This window comes from Atractosteus spatula, chromosome 7 (assembly GCF_055471065.1).
Source record: "Atractosteus spatula isolate fAtrSpa1 chromosome 7, fAtrSpa1.hap1, whole genome shotgun sequence".
NCBI lineage: Eukaryota > Metazoa > Chordata > Actinopteri > Semionotiformes > Lepisosteidae > Atractosteus > Atractosteus spatula.
In genome coordinates this window covers 12341298-12361448 of record NC_142712.1, presented here as the reverse complement: position 1 = coordinate 12361448, position 20151 = coordinate 12341298, and the positions used below count along the sequence as shown (strand labels likewise).

General features: G+C 38.1%; 1 protein-coding gene across 3 annotated transcripts in view; it reads left to right on the top strand.

Annotated features, from left to right (window-relative positions):
- The first annotated feature begins 454 nt into the window (after positions 1-454).
- cep295 (centrosomal protein 295) overlaps positions 455-20151 on the top strand; it is a 28193-nt gene continuing 8496 nt past the window's right edge. For 2 of the 3 annotated variants that reach the window (XM_088921884.1, XM_088921883.1), the window contains exons 1-21: positions 455-581; positions 737-844; positions 1623-1823; positions 3649-3773; positions 4504-4597; positions 4764-4877; positions 5264-5404; positions 5712-5895; positions 6220-6387; positions 6720-6941; positions 7235-7338; positions 7660-7854; positions 9108-9196; positions 9574-10678; positions 11600-11801; positions 16493-16657; positions 17353-17541; positions 17796-17917; positions 18323-18464; positions 19267-19479; positions 19800-19975. In XM_088921884.1, the coding sequence (XP_088778010.1) occupies positions 746-844; positions 1623-1823; positions 3649-3773; positions 4504-4597; positions 4764-4877; positions 5264-5404; positions 5712-5895; positions 6220-6387; positions 6720-6941; positions 7235-7338; positions 7660-7854; positions 9108-9196; positions 9574-10678; positions 11600-11801; positions 16493-16657; positions 17353-17541; positions 17796-17917; positions 18323-18464; positions 19267-19479; positions 19800-19975 (4050 nt within the window). In that variant the 5' untranslated portion in view covers positions 455-581; positions 737-745. The remainder of the gene's footprint in view (positions 582-736; positions 845-1622; positions 1824-3648; positions 3774-4503; positions 4598-4763; positions 4878-5263; positions 5405-5711; positions 5896-6219; positions 6388-6719; positions 6942-7234; positions 7339-7659; positions 7855-9107; positions 9197-9573; positions 10679-11599; positions 11802-16492; positions 16658-17352; positions 17542-17795; positions 17918-18322; positions 18465-19266; positions 19480-19799; positions 19976-20151) is intronic. The other variant, XM_088921885.1, reaches the window with a different exon arrangement.

The following is a 20151-nucleotide window of genomic DNA, read 5'->3' as shown; positions in this document are numbered from 1 at the left end:
AACTGTGGCAATTAAATTTGGTCCGCAAAGGTGTATATTTAATTTCACAACAAAGGCATAAAACCAATGACACGTTGTTAGCTAGGGATATGCCTGTTGCATGCAGTCATGTGACTTGATTTTTTTTTTCCATATAATTTACTGAAGCTGAGCGGAAGGTAGAAATTCAGGGACAAAGTAGTTTTAGAATATAGCTCAGATCTAGATGAACAATATTTTAACACTGCATAATTTAAACTGCCTGCAACAGGACAATGAGTTAGCTCTTCCCGCGTACTTTCCCCCCTTCGCTGGCTGTTTAAATACAGGATGTGACGTTTACAACTCCGACAAACTGCCGTTTAAAATACAGGAACAGGCTTTTAGGCTGCAGTGGGACCTCTTGTTTCAGAAACAATCCGAAAAATAGAATTTATCATTAAAGCTTGATATCCGTAACGCATTAAACTTATTCCGTAATCGGACGACTGACGAAACGTGTGCACTTTGGAATATTTAACTCCACTAAGTGCTTTATCAAAACAAGCATCTTTTGGATTAACGAGCTTTTAAACGACCACGGGTTTTGTTGAATTTCTGAGGTAAATTTAATGCAGAATTTTACGCCGTATCCTTGCGTTTTAGATTTCTGGGGTGGTGAGTTTGTGAGTCAAGTGGCTTTGAGTTGAAATGTTTTAAAACTCGGCAAAGTTTGCATTGCTCTAGTGTTTAATAATATGGCTAATTTATTTTGCAGGCTAGAACGATGAAAAGGAAAGTGGCGAGACTGAAACTTAGTCCGAACGAAGAGGCTCAGCTCATAAAACAAGAACATGAAAGAAGACGAAAACTGAGATTGCAACAGGTGAGAGCAGGCTTTGAATTTCGAAGTACTTGATTCGACGCAAAAACCTCGGGTTATCCGATCTCCAAAACGTTCAGCAACACTGACTGGACGAAAGCATAGAATTCTTGAAAGATATTGCAAGATATTGTGCCAGTATCGCCGTGACTGTATCACCGTTCCCATAAATGCAAAAGAATCTGAATCACCGAGTTGTCAGGTGAGTTTGATGGTGAATGAGCTGCGACATTAACTCGAAGTGAAGTTAGGAATATTTAATACTGAGCGCTAAACCTTTCGGGGGGGGACTTATCTGTGGAGGACAGCTATCACCCTTTTACAGCTGATCACTGATTTAGAGGTGTCTTATGAAAATAACACTGATATTCATTCACTTCTTAAGGCTATGTATGTATAAACGTTTAACTTTCTGATTTAGGTAATGGTTGTTTTTAAGTGAAATATTTGCATGGCTTTGAAACATTGGTTTCAAACATACCCTGATGAATGTATATTGCTCCCAAGAAATTTAGCGAACCGAACCGCCTTTATCCTGTTGTTTTATTGACTCCTTATTTCTTGTGAAAAGCTCTATTCTGATGACTTTATCGGTGATCTTCAGACACAGATGGGGAATAACGCTGTATTAGCTACTTCCACACGAAATAGTGTTTTGCATTCTACACGCGCGAATGTTTTAAGAGCCCCCGAAGCTGGTGCCAATTCAAGCTTTAGAAAGGGTCGGCAAGCCAGCCGGTGTTGGTGAGCGCCGGGGATAACCCTGTGGTGGTTGTTGCAGGTCCGAGAGCAGGAGCGGTACATCGCGCTGCAGATCAGGAGGGAGGTGCAGCAGCGCCGCGACCTCGAGCTCCAGAACCTGGCCGAGGAGCTGAGGGCCGCGTGGCTGCGGCAGCGGGCGGAGAGAGTGCGGGCGCTCGAGTCGCTCTACCAGCACAGCCTGAGGGCCGTGGGAGAAGGCCACAGGCGCGCCAAAGAAAACGTAACGCCATCCTTTGAGCCTCGACCAACGCGAGAAATTGGGCGCTCCCTGCCGAGCTCTAAGCGTGTTTCCCGTTCTTTTCGTGTCGAACCGGAGTGAAACGTTCATTTAATATATTTTCCTAGTTTTAGCTCCCGTGCACCTTTTCATCTTTTTTATGTTCTTTTAATGTTATATATAAAAAAAACCTGCTTTGACTTATATTAATTCAAATACATGTGGGCCCCAAAATTTAGAGAGTCGTGCTCTAATTCTGGGTTTTCGGGGGTGACTCTGGTGACCCAGTTGTTTGCTTTTTTTGTTGCGTTTGCTTTTTTCAGTGGTTATTTGAGCCCCTCGTTGATGTGATAATTTCATTGTCTGCATTGGTTTCAGGTCTTAAAAATGCTACAAATGTGAACTATACAGTTTTAGAAGCGTCTTAAAATTTGAAACGGAAAGTGATGAGAAGTGCCCAATCAACTTAATGTTTCTTCCCAAGATAATTATTTTTAACATAAGAAGTCAAACATCTACAATGGTATTTTAATTACCTAATTACTGTATTGAAGAAAAATCTAACGTACAATTGCTTAAAGCTCTATTAACTGCTGATGTTAGTAATGAAATTAGGCTGCATTTGCTTTCATTGTCTTGCTACAGGAGCCTGATTAAGGGTTTCTTAAGTCAAGAGATCTGCTAGATTAAAAACCTGGGGTGACCAGCATCGGGAAACTGTACTCTAATTATGATAGAAAAGGTTATAAAGAGTGTTGTTTAGTCAGTGATTAATTTGTTGTTGGCTGGTAGAGTAATGTAATGATGATGCTATCAGTAATTGTTTGGAGTGTACCATCGTAATACAATGATCATTTATTGCCTTTTTTTCTCAGTTCTAGCAAACATGTCGAATACTTGTTACTATAGAGTTTAAATCTAGAGTTTGTGCTGTATATTGTTTTCTGGTAGCACTTTTGTTATAAGCATCCATTATTTGCTTTAATTACAGTTGAGATCATTTACTATGGATGCACTTTCAATCATGGAATGCTTCAAAGACTCTCATTTTCTGCATGAGTTCAACATTTTATGTGTTTCCAGATTACCTTAAAATAACTTTCGTTTGCAGTTCAAGACTAAGTTGGGAAAAGCTTCTTAAGTTAAAAGCTACTTGTCTAGTTCTAGTAACACCATTTTGACTGCAAAACTGAGTATGAGACGATCGCATGTACAGTATCAGCACTACTGTTCATTGCATTGTCCTGTCAAGGGTTAATTTAGAAGTGTTTTTACTTTAGGTAGAAAAATCAGACCTTCTGTCATTTAGTTTTCACTTTGATGGGTTTCCATTTTATTTCTTTTGTTTATTCAGGGTACATTTAAACTTTTTTTTAAATGAACATAATCTGGTTCCAAGACCACTTAACAAAATTGCTTATTTTAATTTATTTCTCTGCTTGTAATACAATTTCCGAGTTTGCCAGAAGTTTCCCTAAGTAATGCTTTATATCAGTTAGCACAGGAGCTAGTCTTTTTAACCGATGGCCTAAGTATTGATGCATAAGAATTTAGTTTTAACTGTTCTTAGTCTGACATGCATTCTAGCTAATAGCATAGCAGCCCTAAAATAATTGTGCCCTAAGTAATTCAAATTTAAGATGCTGTTCAGTTTTTTTTTTCCTCCAGATCCAATTATTTTGAAAACAAGTAGTCTCTACAAGTACTTTAATTACATAATTGTTATCTTTCAAGAAAGATCCTATCCTTAAGAATTTAAGGCCATACAGGTATTTTATGTTTTGTCATTAGTGCAAGGGAGTCCAACGTGTTCATCGTCCAATTGCAGGAACCTGATCTGGCTGCAATTGCACAGAAGATGTTGCAGAGTAACGAGAAGGCTGAAGAGAGACACAGACAAGCACTGAAAGAGTTAAAAACACAACGGCAGAAACAAAGTGAAGAGCAGACTCGGTCAGTTCATAATTCTAATTATGACCAGCATCTTCTGTATTTCTTATTCAGAATCCTTCTTTTCCAAACTCTGGTTCAGAAAGTTAATATAACTCTTAAATCAGGTCTGTATTGGTGTGTTAAGATTGTGTAGAATGTTACCCATGTGTTAAGCAGCTTAAAAAGTAACACTATATTTAGTTTCATTCTTTGTGTGGAAGTATTTAGATAATCCTGAACTCTTACACTAAAAAATAAGTAGGTATATTTAAAAGATAGAACATAAAAGCTTTACAAATTTGATTTTAAACAGTTTTTATTCTCACTTTAAATTTAACAGCCATTTGTTATATTGAGTTGTTTTATGGGTATTTGGTGATCTTTAATTGATTTTCCCTAATGCCAGATAAACGTGTCAGCTGATTTAAAACAAGAATAATTTATGCAAATTTGGCCATTTAAAAAAAACTTGAAATATGGTTGAGTAAAATTACCCATCCTGGCATACATCATAAATCACATCTGCAGGCTTGTTTAAATTGTTTTTGGTAAATACATTTAATCTGAATGTGAAATGTTTGCATAGATGGTTTGCTTTGCAAAAACATTATTTGAATAAAGCCGTTATATTTCAGTTTTGAGCAGCAGAATCTTTTGCCATTTGTTTCTAGAATAATACTTGGCTGTTTAATACAGTGTTTTGGTTTATTTGCTTCAGAAATGTGAAAAAACACATTTGCTTTTTGTACAGACACTTGAAAGCTCGCAGAAAAGCTCTACTTGCAGAAAAAGAGAGGTCGGCAAAGATTGCCAGTCTCCCACCTCCTCCTCCAGACCCTTTTGAAGTAAGTTTCACTACAGAATGCAAGGCGTGTTTGGCAAAAAAAGCTTTCTGAAATTGAGGTTACTGTGACATTAAACTTTACGAGTAACCTTCAATCGCCTCCGCTGTTTTTAAATATGTGGGAGCAAGGTTTGATCGAATTCTGACCAAGTGATTTTTGTCCTCAGAACATTGACGTAAAGAAGCTTCCTTCTGTCAAGATGTATGACGTCGACAGTTTTTCTGTCACACATTACCATCTACCTGAGACGTGTGTGGACAGAGAAGCCGTGACAGAGCAGGTGATTTGCTTTCAGCTGTGTAAATTCATACCGCTGCGTTTTAAATACCAATCTGTGTTGGAAATTGAAAATTGTCAATTAAGCCTTTCTGAAAATTCTGGGTCAAGAATTCCACACGCTATGATAAAATCCCCAATTCAGCATATGGAATTTAAGCTTAATGCGTAGTTAAGGTTTACATTGGATTTAAGAATTGTCTTAAAAATTCACTTGGCTGTTTTGCAGGGTTTTTTTCCCCATGTAGAGGCATAAACAGCTTTATAGCTTGTAACCTATTTTGATGTAAACCTCTTAATTGAACTTGAAACTCAAGCACAGTGCTTCCATATCAAAGCCCATTTCCTAAAGAAATAGGCTGGAGTGTTAAAACCCGTGCTTCCTGGCAGGCGGATGCTCGGGCCGCAGCGGCAGTCGAGGGCAGGCGCCTCGAGGAGCTGGAGAAGGAAGAGGAGCAGGAGAGGAGGGAGCAGCTGGAGAAGGCCAGACTGAGGGGCAGCCACGCCCTGCGAGTGGTCCAGCTCACCCAGGTACACTACCCTTCTTATCTACAGGTCGTCTCAAAGGTGGAGAAAGCGTTATGTTTAGGTTTTGGAAGTAATTCTCAAAACTGCTAGTTTCATATGGTAGCACAAAAATAAAAATCTGATGAGGAGTAAGCATGTTGGATCTATTCTGGGGCTTAAGGGAAAGTGGTACACTGCCAGGCTGAATGGACTTTTAGTTCTGAACAGAGAGAACTATAGGGAACCTGGTCCGAGAATGTGCCAGCCTGAATTCTGTTTAGTGGACTTGCGTAATGGTGACAAGGCAGTGTGGTTCATTGCTGGCCCTCAGGACCGGGAGAGACTGCTGAAGGAGCTCGAGCAGATGCAGCAGGCAGATCTGGCCAGGCGCAGGCAGGTTGTGGCACAGATGCCTCCCCAGCTCTTTGAACCCGCACACAAGCGACAAGAACTGAAAGAGGAAAGGCAGAGGGATCTTGAGTTTGCCTTTGAAGACATGTATTCTGGAGAGAGAAGTAAGTTGGTGGCATGTTTTTTGCCATATTATGCTGTGATCTTCGTATACGTGTGTATTGCCTTATCGTTCTCGGATGAATTTGTACCTGCTATTGCTTTTCACCACAAGCCAAAGCAGTGAATTTACATCAGTTTTTTAAATTGTACCTTCCACTATTGTATATTTATATAACTTAAAGGTAATTGCTGCTCTTTGATTGCCTTAGAAATCAGAAATGTGAGCTTTATGATTTCAGCTCATGTCAATACCTCAATCCATTTTTTAAAAATCTTTTAGGCTAATGCTTTGTTTGTGAGGCTTAACCATGCAATTGCTCTTACAGGAGTAAAGGGCGACTTGGTTCTTCGCTTAGTCCCAGAACCACTACCTGTGCCATCCACAGGAAGTCATGATGGTGAATTGGACGTAACCCTGGAGTCTGGGGTAACATCCAATGGCGAAGAGCACTCGGAAGAGAGCCAATCGGTTCACTTGCCAAGAAGAACAGAAGGTAGAGAGTATATCATGTGAAATTCTGCAAAGAAAGGTTAAGACTTGCTTAGAGAACTCAGATATTCTGCGGTGTAAAATGCTATTTGGATTTAGTTTATTCAAATCTTATTTTAGATTGAGCTGGAAGTTAAACATATCACTAAAGCAGTAAATGTCACTTCTACACTAATTCAAGCCCTTGTACTAGAGTCTTATATTTAGATGTACCATCAACCAATGCACGACTCTGCATTGATTATGTGCTTATTTGCAAGACCACTTCTAATAATAAATCCCCTTCGCTTTGGCTGTGAGATGTTTGTTTTCTAATCCCAACAATTCAAATTTTAGATCAGGCCCAGGCCTCAAAACAAGCATTAAAGCGACTACTGAGCAAGGTCCGGACCCAGAGAGACCAGTGGAGCTCCCGTAGTGAGGCTGAGACGGCTCCCGAAACTATGACTATTGAATCGGGTTCCCTGGACAGTGAAGAGAGAGACGAGGAGATATCCTCTTGTCCCAGAGATGGACCCCATCATGCAAAACCTCCTGCATTGGCTTCCCAGCCTGAAGGTGAATCTTATTTGAGATGTGGAAAATGTAAAGAAAATCTAAGGCTTTTAAACCGTATGTAAGTTCAGAGTTTGAGTTTTCAGATTTCCTTTGTTACACTGGGAATTCATTTTCTGGAGCTGGAAAGAGTTTAATTTTACCAAAAATTAGAAGACTACTGAGTTTTATGCAGCAGTTTGCTTTCGATTCACGTTGTAGGCATGAATCAAGGGAGATTCCTTAGGCTTTAATACCAAACAATGTGCTGAGTTTTAAATTAATTTCATACTAGTGCTCTCGGGTATGTTTTTCAGGTCCTGAAACATCAGAGGAGTCAATTATTGCTGGAAGTACGACCCTGCTGCATCCTAGAGAACAAGCCAATAAATTACGTTCTGCTTCTGAGAAGAAAAAACAGGTTTTTCTGTGCTTTTTTTTTAAAAAAAATGGAACTATCTTTATTTTTAATCTAAAATGTATGAAATGAAGAACCTTTTAGCCTGTGTAGGTTTTAAAAATGCAGAATTTGATCGTTCCAAGTGGTAATTGCTTAGTCCGATTACATTAAATGTATGTATGTCTGCAAGGTAATTTGTGTAGCTATGCATTTATTTGCCGTGAGTATTTGATTGATGGTATGGAAAAAACGTTTAAAAAAAAAATTAATTCCAGCTATCCCCTGTAGTAGCATTCCTTCTGCATTGTTGCTTTACTTCTTGTTTTGCATGTGCCGCTATAGGAGGAAGAGTTGGAAGTGCAAAAGCAAGAACAAGTTGCACTGCTACAGCATCTAGAGGAGCAGAAAATGATTTTGGAAGCTCATTTACAGCAGGCTCTGGCAGATAGGGAGCGGCTACAGGCTGCGATCCTGGAGAATCCCGAGGGAAATGAACAGCCTCCATCCCAGAAAGAAGAACCATCTGCTGCCACTGAGGTATTTTGAGTTTTATTGACCCAGTAGTATATTTGTTTTGATTTTATTACATTTTGCAATTTTACTGGTGCAGTGGAGCAAGTCAGGTGTGCTTGACAGTACATTGAAATTTATAATTTAAAACTGTTCTGTTTTGGGGGGTCTTTGCAGTGAAGCAAATAAGACGGTTATGACCTGGTATTTGCTTTTACTTAATTGTACATGTTTTTTACACTGAGCATAAAAAGAATGGATTACTCTTTATGCATGCATGCATATAAAATATAATAATTTTGGACAGTGATTTTGACATCCTTAATTGGTCAGTGATGACTTCAGTACAAAAAAATTGACTGTTGCATAAGCCCTAAATAACCTCATTAGTGACTGCTGATTGGTTATACTTGATGAAATAATTTAACCTGAGTATCAACCCAAAATTGCCTGTTTATCAAGAGAACAGTGACTTGCCTCTAACAAACTGATGACACTCTCTTTAGTAATCAGTTTTTTGTAGACCACCTTGATGGATATTGATAAATGGAATAGAGACTTGCAGTAAGAATTGTGTACAGCATACTGATTAATGGAGAATGATGGTCTAGACAGGGAGTGTCTAGTTGCTACAGGTTGTACTGCAATGCAGTTGGTTTTCCATCATTGAAGTCCTGGAACCTCACTTGCTGCTCTTCCTGTGTGATCATCCTGATCCAAGCTCAGCACACATTCTCATACTCCTTGTATAAGCAGTGTGATTTCATGCGAGATGAGAATGTGACAATTATGCTGTCAATACCTTACTCGCCATACTTGAGCCTCAGCTTGGATGGTGTGTGGCAACTAGGGCTCAGAGACCAGTGCACAATCACTTGCTTGTTTAGGCTGTAAGAAAGGGGACACAATCCCAAAAGTCATCTGTACAGTTTCCATTAATTCCATTGGTGGTCAGATGCAATCCTAGTTTGTGACTTTGAATGCATACATTGCAATCAACCCTGATGATTATTGAACAGTTGTGACATTAAAGATGGTGCACCTGCTGCTTTCCTGATAACTCTGTGAACTTGATGCAGTTGTAGAATTTTCCTTTGATGCTCAGTATAGTGCGTGCAAAATCTTGTTTAGGATGACATGCATAAGCACTGCTGAACAGCTATCAAAACTACTGTAAGTAGTTTTAATGGTTATGTTAACTACTACCAATACTTAACCTTCCGTTTTAGCTCAAACATGCTCTTAATGTAGTTGTATCGAATTTAATGCCACTTTTGTAGAAAAACAACGTCCTACTTTCTTCATCTTCAGAGGATGAACATGTAAGGAAGATTCGACAATATCAACAGCGCCTTCTGGAACAAAATCGGTTAGTTTTAAACAATATCAAATGGTGAACCATTTAAGTTTTTACTTGTTTAAATAGGTATATTGAATTGTATGTACCATAGCAAGACATGGAAAACGGCTCTAATGGAAATCTAGAAACCGCTTTTCTCTTATAAAGATTGAGTAAAATTGACCTTTCAGCATTCTTTGATAGTTGACTGTTTTTATAAAACACTATTATCCTCATCTATTAATACAAGTGACTTAGTGACAAGTTCAAATAAACAATTTCAGTTATTTCATTAGGGTTTGCTAGTTGTCTAAGTGGATTATACTGCACTACAGTTGATGTTTTCAGCTTGATTTGTCAATTTAGAATTGTACATCTACAAACTGAGTGTCCTGTGCAATTTTCAGGCTTCATAAACAGTCGGTTGAAGAAGCAAGACGGTGCCTTCAGGATTATCAGTTGATGTTGAAGAAAAGATATCCATCTTTTTCCACAACAGTGGTGAATTCATCTACTGATGTATCGGCACCTCAGCAACCTATTAGTTTCCAGCAGGGTGGACTTCACAATGGCCACTTGGACTCTGGCTTACCATTACCTGAAGCGACAGTAGATCAGTATTTGGAACCAAAGCAGCCTGCTCAGTCGACTTTCATTGTAAATCCTAAAACAAAAGGCAATTTGCCCACTGGCTCTTTTCCGTTAGGGACTCATAATGGCAGCTTACTCACGCAGTCTCAATCCAGCAGCTCAAAATGGTGTCATTATGAAACATCTGACACTGACAATAGGTTACAAACTTGCATTCCATCTACATTTCCAATTACTTCTGTCTTGGGTAGTGATCCCTCTGGAGCTCATGCACCAGCCCAGAACTCTGATGGAGACTCACAGATTCCGCTGCCAGCACAACACTCGGGGAGGGAATTTTATCAAGACTTGCTGAATGCAAAGACGCACCCAGTGCATGAAACCTTTCAAGGAACCTTTGAAATGCAGAGGTCAGAAGTAGATGTGGGACAGCTTTTAAAAGTTAACAAGAACTTTCATGGTATTGCTCTGCAAAAGGGTCAGCTGTCTTCAGTAGTGCCTCTGGAAACATCCAACCCTGAGACCCAAAGAACTCCTTTGCAAGATGAAGCCCATATAGCAGACAAAGGTTCAAATGTCTCGCACATCATGCAGGTGCCCGTCCTTCATCAGAAATGGGATTTATTAGAACCATCGGACCACTGTAAAGATATAACAGTTGCTATTTCAGATGTAAGCACTTCATCTCTTGTGGCCACGACGCCTGTCCAGAGCCAGGGTAGGCTCCTGGTATCGTCTGCTGAGATCTTGGCCCAGAAGCACCAGCTCCAGGAAACTCGGGAGAAGCTGGCAAGGCAGAGAGAAGCTCTCCTCCAGCAGCAGAGACTTCAGGAAGAATTGCTGATGCAAAAGCAGAACAAGCTGAAGGAACAGATGAGCAGACAGCCAACATCCTTGGAAGCATTCCACACTGACAAGCTGGTAAACAACCTGTTTCTGTTCTAATACTTTCTAGGTAGTTCCGTATTTGACAAGATATGAATATAGTAGGCTTGTTTTCATGCTCTGCCCAAGGTTCTATGTTTGTATAGTTATAGTTTGCTATGGTTAACTTGAGTTCTCCAAACTATACTACACAGACAAAATCAAATAGATTTTGCCCATTTGATGATTTTTTTTCATTAGTTTCAAAAACAGTCCCAATGCCAATTTTAGCATATTGCAAGGTGTGCACATCACCTCTTCATATTCAAGTAATCCTTTCCTCATTGGAACCAGATGGGCACTGAAATCCCCTGTCCCTAATGGTACTGTAGCTACTCAGTCCTCATTTCCAAATAAATTCTACACACACTCTGGTACTTGATTCAACACTACTGTACCCATTCATACATATAAGATTGTAAGTAAGTGCAAGCCATGGTTAACATCTAATTAGTAATGTTTTTTTTTAGTTTGTGCATGAATTATTCTTAGATTTTAATTCCATGTTGATGTGGAATTCATTATTTTTTTAACTTCAGAATAGCCCTTAGCATTCTCAAGCTTTTATTGGTGTTATTGGTTATTGAATGCATCTGTCTCCATATCAGGACAGTTATTTTGCTCTTTATTTGCAAGCTGTGTGGGACAACGGAGAAATGTGATAGGGGCACTTTGGGCTTTTATCACTGGAGGATTTTACTTCCTGCATGTGGTAATTCTCTACCTAATTGCTTGGACTGACTTTGTAGTCCACCCTTAGTTCTTGAGAATTCTGAATTATGCACTATTTTTAAATAAGGTTAGAAAATGATTTGTAGTAACTCAAATATTGAGCAATGGAGATACATACAAATATCTATGTATGATCTGAAAATACTGGCGTACACTAAACCTTTATTAACCTCTGTCTTGTTTCAGTCTGCACAGCCAAGGCAGGAGACATCTGTCTCAAAGATCAATAAAGCAGAACAGTTCCATCTAATGTCTTCAGTGCTGAAAGCTGTAAAGGAATCTGATAGCGCTCCTGTGCAGCCTCAGAGTGTGGAGCTGAAGTTTAATTTGTCTTCACAAGCAAATCCCAATACATTTTCTCTGAACCATCAGACATTTGTGCCAAGTGGTAGGTTAACAAATACCTCTCCCTTTTAACTTTTCATTTACAGTCTGCTCCATCTTTCAAGTTCATCTGAAAATCAGAAAGCCATAGTGCTGTTTCCACATAAGTACATGGCAGAAATAATGTAGTAGTACCCTTCCAGTAATTACAATCAAGATCTAACTGCATGTGTGCTTCGACTACCTGTAGTGCCACATTTTATTCCACACCTATCATCTTTATAATGGCTAAATCGTCTTTATAATAATAGATGTCCGATCTCTTAACATACTGTTCTATTCTTTGAAACATTTTAAAACACCACTCAACTTACTTGTGGGGAGAGTGTTCAGGATGTGAAGGTTTCACATGTCATTGCCAAAATATAGGCAATTTTATTCTCAGTGTTTTATTATATTTCACTTTACAGGTACCATTGTTACTTTCACTTTCAAATATCCCTATAATTGGACTTCTGATTGGCTCACTGGATAAGTATGCTTGCCCAAACATGGGTTGAGCTTACTTATCTAGGTGTTGCGAGTTTGAGTCTGTGTTATGGCATTAACCGACTGTAACCCACATAGGGTAGGTTGGGATGTGTTGGCCAGAGCTCCTTTGGATCCCTCAACAATGCGACGTTCAGAGCTCTCGCGAGCTTGTGGTGCTGTCAGGGACACCCCTCTCCCCCTGTAATTGCTGAACCTCCTGGGTGTGGGTGTGCAGCCAATGATATTTTTATATTTCGGGGTTAGAAAGAATAGGCATTGAGTGCTTTTCAAACCACCATAAAATTAAACTGCAGTAATTTGTAAAACCTCTATCACAAAATAGGCATAATTTCCAGCACCAAATTCTGAGATTCGGCAACAAAATACCTGGTGATGTGAAGCAGCATTATCGCATTGTAAACAAATAGACTTGTGAAAATTTTTTTTAAGCTAATAGAAATATTGCTCTTCGACTTCAAAGCACTGTTTTGCAGACAAATACAACTTAACTCTGCATGCAGATCATGTTAGAACTGCTTGTTTGCTTGTACATTATATTGGTCATTACGGTGACTAGTGAGCAGGAAGGGCAGCTTCATATCGGATTTCACGCAAACTCTCGCCTGTGGCGAGACCAGCAGTTGGCAAAGATGGTGACCACACAGTACTTTTTTTGTGCTTAATTCAAATTTTGTATTTTTTTTCCATACTGTGAATGCATCTTGTTACCGAGATTTACTTACCATAAATTGGGACTGCAGTTCCCCCTTTTAAAAAGATGAGTGGCTGGAAGTGGGGAGGTTCGGAAGACCCTGCCTGCACTTGTGTGCATTTACAGGGTTTCTTCTCATGACCAGAGAGGTGAAATACACAGTTTGATTCTTGCCTGGTGGGTTGGCTATTCTAATTTTAAAAATAGAGTAAGGGTATGAGAATCCACAGATTTCACAGGTAAATGAAATAGTTATAAAAGCAGACTTCATTAGCTTTACTGCTATGGGGATTGCATGCTAATTTTGTTATAGTACTGCAGCAGAAAGAAGTATTAAGAGATGTAAATTAGGGGCTAAAAATGTTAAGATTTTTGCTTTCTAGCTCACCTTGGAGCTCTAATTGTGCTTAGGTATTGTAAAAGACAATACAGTATATAAAGTGACATGCACCTCAGATATTTCTGTGAATTTATGTCATAAGTGTTTGAGATTTAAACACTGCTGCAGTTCTTAGTCTGTGGCATGCCTTTTTCAGTTACCATGGTTACTAGTTGCCCTTAGCATCCTACAAGCAGGTTGGTGTACCCATCTGGCTGCAGGAAAGTCTGAGAAAGTGGTGTTGACAGGTTTTGATTCTTAAGCCTGGAATCAACACTTCGTTGACAAATGTTCTGAAACCACTCTACTGCTGATTTATACTTGGGCTCGAGACTTCTTTACGCAATATCCTTGTGGTTAACCCTTCTACTTCTCTATAATGATGTCCTGCCTGAAGGCAGGCTGACAATTACTGGGATGTGCTTAACATGGCTAGGATTATTGGAACAGTAAATTTGTTGCAAAAGATCATATTGTAGCTAAGCCCCTGACTTGTGCCGTCTTTTTAAGCCAACTCGTTAACAACTGCTGGACATAAAATTCCTCTTTTTTTATAATTAGATTTTTCATAGTTGTTGGTTTTCAATCTGTCGTAGCTTTTGAATCAATAAACCTCTATTATGTCTGATAACTGTAGGTTAAAATGTGTTCACATTTGACACAAATAATTTAGAAGTGACTGTAGCATAGAGGGAGTATCTGTAATGGTAGCTGCAGAAAAGTGTCCCTTGAGGGTATTTGTGCATCTTTTATGTGAATGGAAAGAAACTGACCTATCAAAATAATAGCACGATTAATTACCTGAGCCACTTTAACATGTACATTGCCCACATACTGTGGGGATCTTTGCATGTAGTAAAAAATGTTGCATTTGTCAGATTTTGAAAATTATGTCTAAATGGGTGTTGTTATATCTTGACTAATGTTGAATTTATCTTAATCAAATCTGTCAATTTTAAAATGTACATCTCTATGCAGTAGTTTTTATTAACTAATTAAAGGCATTTTATAAAATATGTTCATTTGAACATCTAAAGGGCATGCACCACAGTGGTTATGATGGTAGTGCTGCAGTCTTACAGGTTTTGGATCAGGGGCTTGTTTTCCTCCAATTTCTCAAAGATGGGTATGGCGGGGCTATTTAAGGTTTCTAATTTGTCCCTGCGTGTGCATATCTGACTTGTAATATACTGGCATGTTATCCAACTTGTTGTTTGGCTTGTGCCCTATAGTATGCTTCTGGGTTCCTGCTTTTCTTACTAAAAATAAGCAGATTTCCAGAACAGGGTAGACCTCTAAATACATAATTACGTGATAGTTTGGGCACTCGCATGATAACTTGTATTGGTGCAGTCTCTATTCAGTTTGGATTCCTCAGTGGAACTGCATTAAGACAGGTTTGGGGCTGCTGTGTAGCCAGGTGTGAGTCAAGGTATTTAAAAGTTTGTACCTATAATTCATTGTGGTTTTCCTTCGGTAACTCTTGGGGGACTTTATATTATTCTCAGTATCTAATTGGTAGCTTGTTTTTCTGCTGTGCTATCTTGCTAAACCGATCCTGTTAATCACCCACTTTAAGCTACGAAAGCTGCGTTCAAAGTAACAAATGAAAAATGGAAGCAGACTGATATCTGGTATAGTTTTACAAGACCGTTCTATGACAGTCGTGGTGTTTAAGCTTGTTTTATTTGAATTTAAGCATGTTAAACATTTAATTTGTAACTTTTCATAATGGAATATGTCCTGTGTTTGGAGGGTATTGGCAAACAGTTATTTTGATATCATCCCCCATTCCAGTAATCTGATTTTCTGTAGACAGGTGCAGTGTTACTTGCTTATAAAGATATTATGGGAGGAGTCAGTAATAGTTTCAGGTCTTTTAAAATGTGTTCAATGAAGTGTAGTGGCAGCATCACAGTATTGTCTAGTTAAGATTAAAGATTTGCTCTGATTTTATAAATTGAAGTAAAATTAAGATCAGTGATTAATGTTTTTTGGATAACTACTTAGGTGAAAGGTTGCTGACTTCAGATCAAATAGAAAAAAAATGAAGAACAGCTTTTTGATATTTGATTGGATTGATCCAGGAAGGCAGCAGAATCAGATTTAACAAATGTAAGGTTTTTTTTGGGGTAGATCAGCCTGCAAAGTGGTTGCTCTTTAATAATACTGGTTTGGTAATGTATGCAATAGCTAAATAATATGCAGGTGTATTTCCTGTATACAGATATCAGTGTTGAGAGTGAAACCACAAAGGTCAATTATTCATGAAAATTCTGATTTGTACTTAAGTTTTTAAAGAGCCTCATTTAAAATCTTTAACAAGGCCGTTAAATAGACCATCCCAATTGCAAGTTATCTAGTTTTATGCGTAGTTCATCTGTATTAAATATGTTAAATTTACCATGTAGTTTGTGAAATAATGTGCTTCAGCTATCTAAAATTTCAGAAAGTCTGCAATAGAGTTTCTTACCAGTTGACTTAATTTATCTTGCTATGATAATTGTCTTACTGAAAGGCAGACTTTGCACTTTTTCCTGTAATTGTCTCTGCTTCTAATGCAAGTCTTGTGCCCTTAATGAGATTATTCTCATTTCTACTTCATTTAGAAAGAGAATGGTTTCACTTGGATTTTGGCTTCTATAATGAGTTCAGTCAGTTGTGCTTTTTTTTATTGCTATTCAGCACATGAGTTTATTATACAAGACAAATGTTAATTTTGGAGATCAGCATGGGTTGTTTTTAAATTAGTCTTGGTGAGATGTGGTACACATTGAATTTCTAATTTGTGCATTTGATTGTTGCTGTATAATGGAAATAAATGGAAGCATGTACCTGAAATGTACTTATCTAACACTCTGAAATACTAATATTCTGACTGAGGTTTCATTCATCCCTTCAACAATGTATATTTTTTTTTCCAATGTAATCATTATACTTACTGTATTTCCAACAAACAAGGTATCAGGTCCAATATAGGTTATCATTTTATTCCTACTTTTTGTGAATTCAATCTATTTTTCAATTATGTATTTCTTGGTAACTAAGCTGTTGTGCTACATGGCATACAGCCATGTAGTTGTTTAGTACAACTTGTTAGTTAAGTACCTCTTGTTGCTTTTTTTTATTATAGGTTCCTCATTTCAAAATGAGTACCAAAGCCGAAACGGCCAACTAAACAGACCACAGAAACCACCTCTGGCCAAACCTAGACTGGGAATTTTGGAAATGATTGAACAGCATGAGCTTAGTGCAATTCAGGAGGTCGAGACCCCAATGAGTGACAGCCTTCCCATAGGTGATGCAGTTTTGGAATACTAATTTCATATCCAGTGTATGAACATGGCATTATAGAACGTCTGTATACCGCCCCACAGAAGAAACTGCAAGAAAAATAGATAACTGGTTGATAAACTTTTATGATTGTCACTTGTAACAAATTGAAATTTTCAAGCATGACAAATTCTTTGAATTGTACTGGGAATAGCAAGACCCACTTTATTGGAACAAATGCAGTCACTATAGTATTTAGAAAGGTGCTTCAAACAAATTCATAGAAAGTCTGTCCCATCCATAATAACACACTTGCCAGTTATGAGCATAGTCAAGTGCTTGGCATGCTTCAAGCTGGAATGTTCCAATGAGTTGTCAGAAACCACTTAATTGTCACAACAAAGTCATTGATCTTCTGAAACATCGCCACAATGGGCATGCCCAGGACATCCATGTGTAATGATGGTAGTATAAGTGTATCAGAGTTGCACACCTCTGAGATCACCTTCAACTTTTCTGTATTTTAGGGGGTATGATAACCTGTATGAAGTGTAGATGCCCTGTAGTGATTGATGCTGATCGTGTCCACACAAGATGCTCAGATTCATTTATACCATGTAAAGTTATAGATGCTAAGATCTAGAACATACAAGTCTTTATGTTAGAGTTGTATAAACTGTTTTAGGAATGCTTCATTCAATATGTTTATTTTGTTACCAGAAGAGGACGTAGGAGAAGATTCCAGTGTCACTGGATGCCCAGTGGATGTGGTCTCTTTCCAAACTGAGTACTCTGGTTCGTCTCAGAGTAGCACCAGGCAGCTTTCCAGTGCTGCTGAATCGTGCTGTTCCAGTAAGCTGTCCTGGAGAGAGAGACTGCTGCTGGAGGCAAGTTCATCCTCACAGCCTGGTAAGAAAACCTTGCTTTTCAGAGTGCAGTACTGTGTCACCCAAAAGGTAGTGAGGATAACAAGGATAGGAGTACCAATTTCTACCAGTTTGTGAAAAGAGAATAAAAACATTAAATGAACCAACAATTTTGTCCTTTTTTCTGTGGGGGATTAATATTGTTTTTATTCTGACTAAAGTATTTAAGGCAAAGTTTTAGACGTGTTTATTCTTTCCTTCTGTTACAGAAATTGTTAGCTTAAATTTATTTTGCAGCTCTTCCTGCTTTTTCATCACCTGCTGCACAAATGGAGTTGCCTAGCTATTCATCCGATATTGGAAGAGGTGTACTGAGTTATCCTGGTCCAGTTATTCCAAGGTTTAAACCAAGAAGTGAGGTAAGCCATAAACATTCTGACCGCATTTTTGAAACTCCTTCCTCTGAGATCTGCTTTAAATTGTGGATCAATGATGAAAGTTAGCCAAATCTGAACACTTGTAGATTTTTCTCTACAAGAATCATGATTGTCAGAGAAGCAATCTTTTTTTGTGTCTGTCTGGTGTGTTTGCATTTGTGTGTGTGAGTGTATGAGAGAGTGGATGTGTGAATGATTGTTGACTGTCTTTTTTTTGAGCTATGATGTAAATCAATTTGCCTGAAGTACAAAAAAAATTGTATTTCATGAAGGTCTCTACACTTGAACTGAGCTCAGTGTTCGTTTTATTTGAAATCACTACCTTTTTCATTGTAAAATCGCTCCAAGCAACATTTTTCGTTTGATTTTATAATTTTGTCACTGCAGATAATGGTTCCTCCTTCGTCAGTGGATCTATTTTCCATGCCATCAGACCAAAAACCATTAGACACGGATTGTTTGTCTTCCACTACAATTTCAACGGGAAGCTTTTCAACCAGTGAAGCAGACCTAAACTTTACAGGAACTGGTTAGTTGAGTCAGTTTTTAAAATTCATAGAAGTCATCTTACTGTGGACTTAGTTTGCTAGTCATATTAAGGGGTTATCCAGTTAAAACCATTAAACATCTGCCAATTACAAAACAGTCAGCAGTTGAGTTGTGCAGCTTGCCTGTTTTGGCACATCAGTCCCCAAAGAAGACTTTACAGGCGATATGGATCATTAATCCCAGAGCCCATTTAACCTGCATTTCAGTCCTGCGACTATCCTAACAAATGTTTTTTTCACAGAATTGACACTGTTACATAGTTCATCTCAGCCACTTTACTGAATATAAACAACGATTAAATACATTTTGCTAAAGTGGGATCTATTAGATGCAATCTTTATTGCCTTTTAAACGGGGAAATTTCCCTGTAAAAAAATAGATCAGTCAATGCTCATATTTTCAACTGTATGCAGAACATACATTTTTTTCTTTTTATGGCTACAATTGTTTTACCCATGCTTACTCATGTTAAGCAAATTAAATATCCCAAGTACCATAAAGCAATTGCAGTGGAGTTCAAGAAAAAAAATGCTTCATTGGGTTATTGCAGAAGATCTGTACATGATATGCAAGAGCTAGATGATCATAGGGAAAAAGCCTGAAGTCTTCACTTAGTATGACTGATCAAAACAGTATATTTAATTATTCTTCCCTAAAACAAAGATTAATGTTCTTAATAATGGAAACAGCCAAAGGTAGTGTAACAAGGGATGTTGTGTGACAATATACAGTAGTACTCCATATTCATGTGTTTATCACTCTTTGTGCTTTATCTGTTACAGATGCTTTTACGCAATCAACAGATTATACAAGAGCTAAATTCTCTGAAGGCTCTCCAAATACATTGCTTTCCTCTTCTAAACTTAACACCAGTGAAGTCCTGAAACATTTATCACCCTCTTCAGAGTCTATTAATGGCAACAGCATTCAACGCATAATCGACAAATACACTAAAGAACTGAATCACTCTTTGGATGCTGTTGGGAGTTTTTATGGTATGTTTTTTTTTGTGATATGCGAGAGCGCTAAAGAGTAAGGTAATGAAAAGAGATTGTTTTAATATTAGGTATTCTGCATTCAACATTTTTTGAAAAATCAATATGTGCATTTTTCTTTATAACCAGTATTATGGATCACTGAAAGATGCACCTTTTAATACTTTTAATATTAAGGTTTCTAATTCCTTTTTAGAGAGGAATTAATTTAACAGTTGGTATGGAGGTTCACTGAAAACGCAGGATGCATAGAGATTCTTCTGGGTTCCACATGGATGATGTCATGACAGTAACACATTAATCCTGATGTCTATTTTTAGCACCCTCAGCTGGGATGGATATAACAGAATTGGGGGAATCTAATTGTCATACATCCCTGCAGTTAACAAAGCATGATAACCATCCTTTCCAACCTCTGAGTATAAGAACGGACCTTGATGTTTCACGTTTGTCTGCAGAAATATCTGTGGCACAGAAAACAAAGGATAACTTTGAGGTACACATTTGTTTCCTGTAGTACTGGGACGTGAAGCATGTGGGAGTCCTTTTGTAAGAAATAGCTGCAAGCAGAAAATTAACAAGAAATTTGTGGTTTGCTGATGACAAATGGGGTATATTGTTTAGTCACTAACCCATATCCTCACTTAAAATCTGAAGAGGTATTGCTGTTAA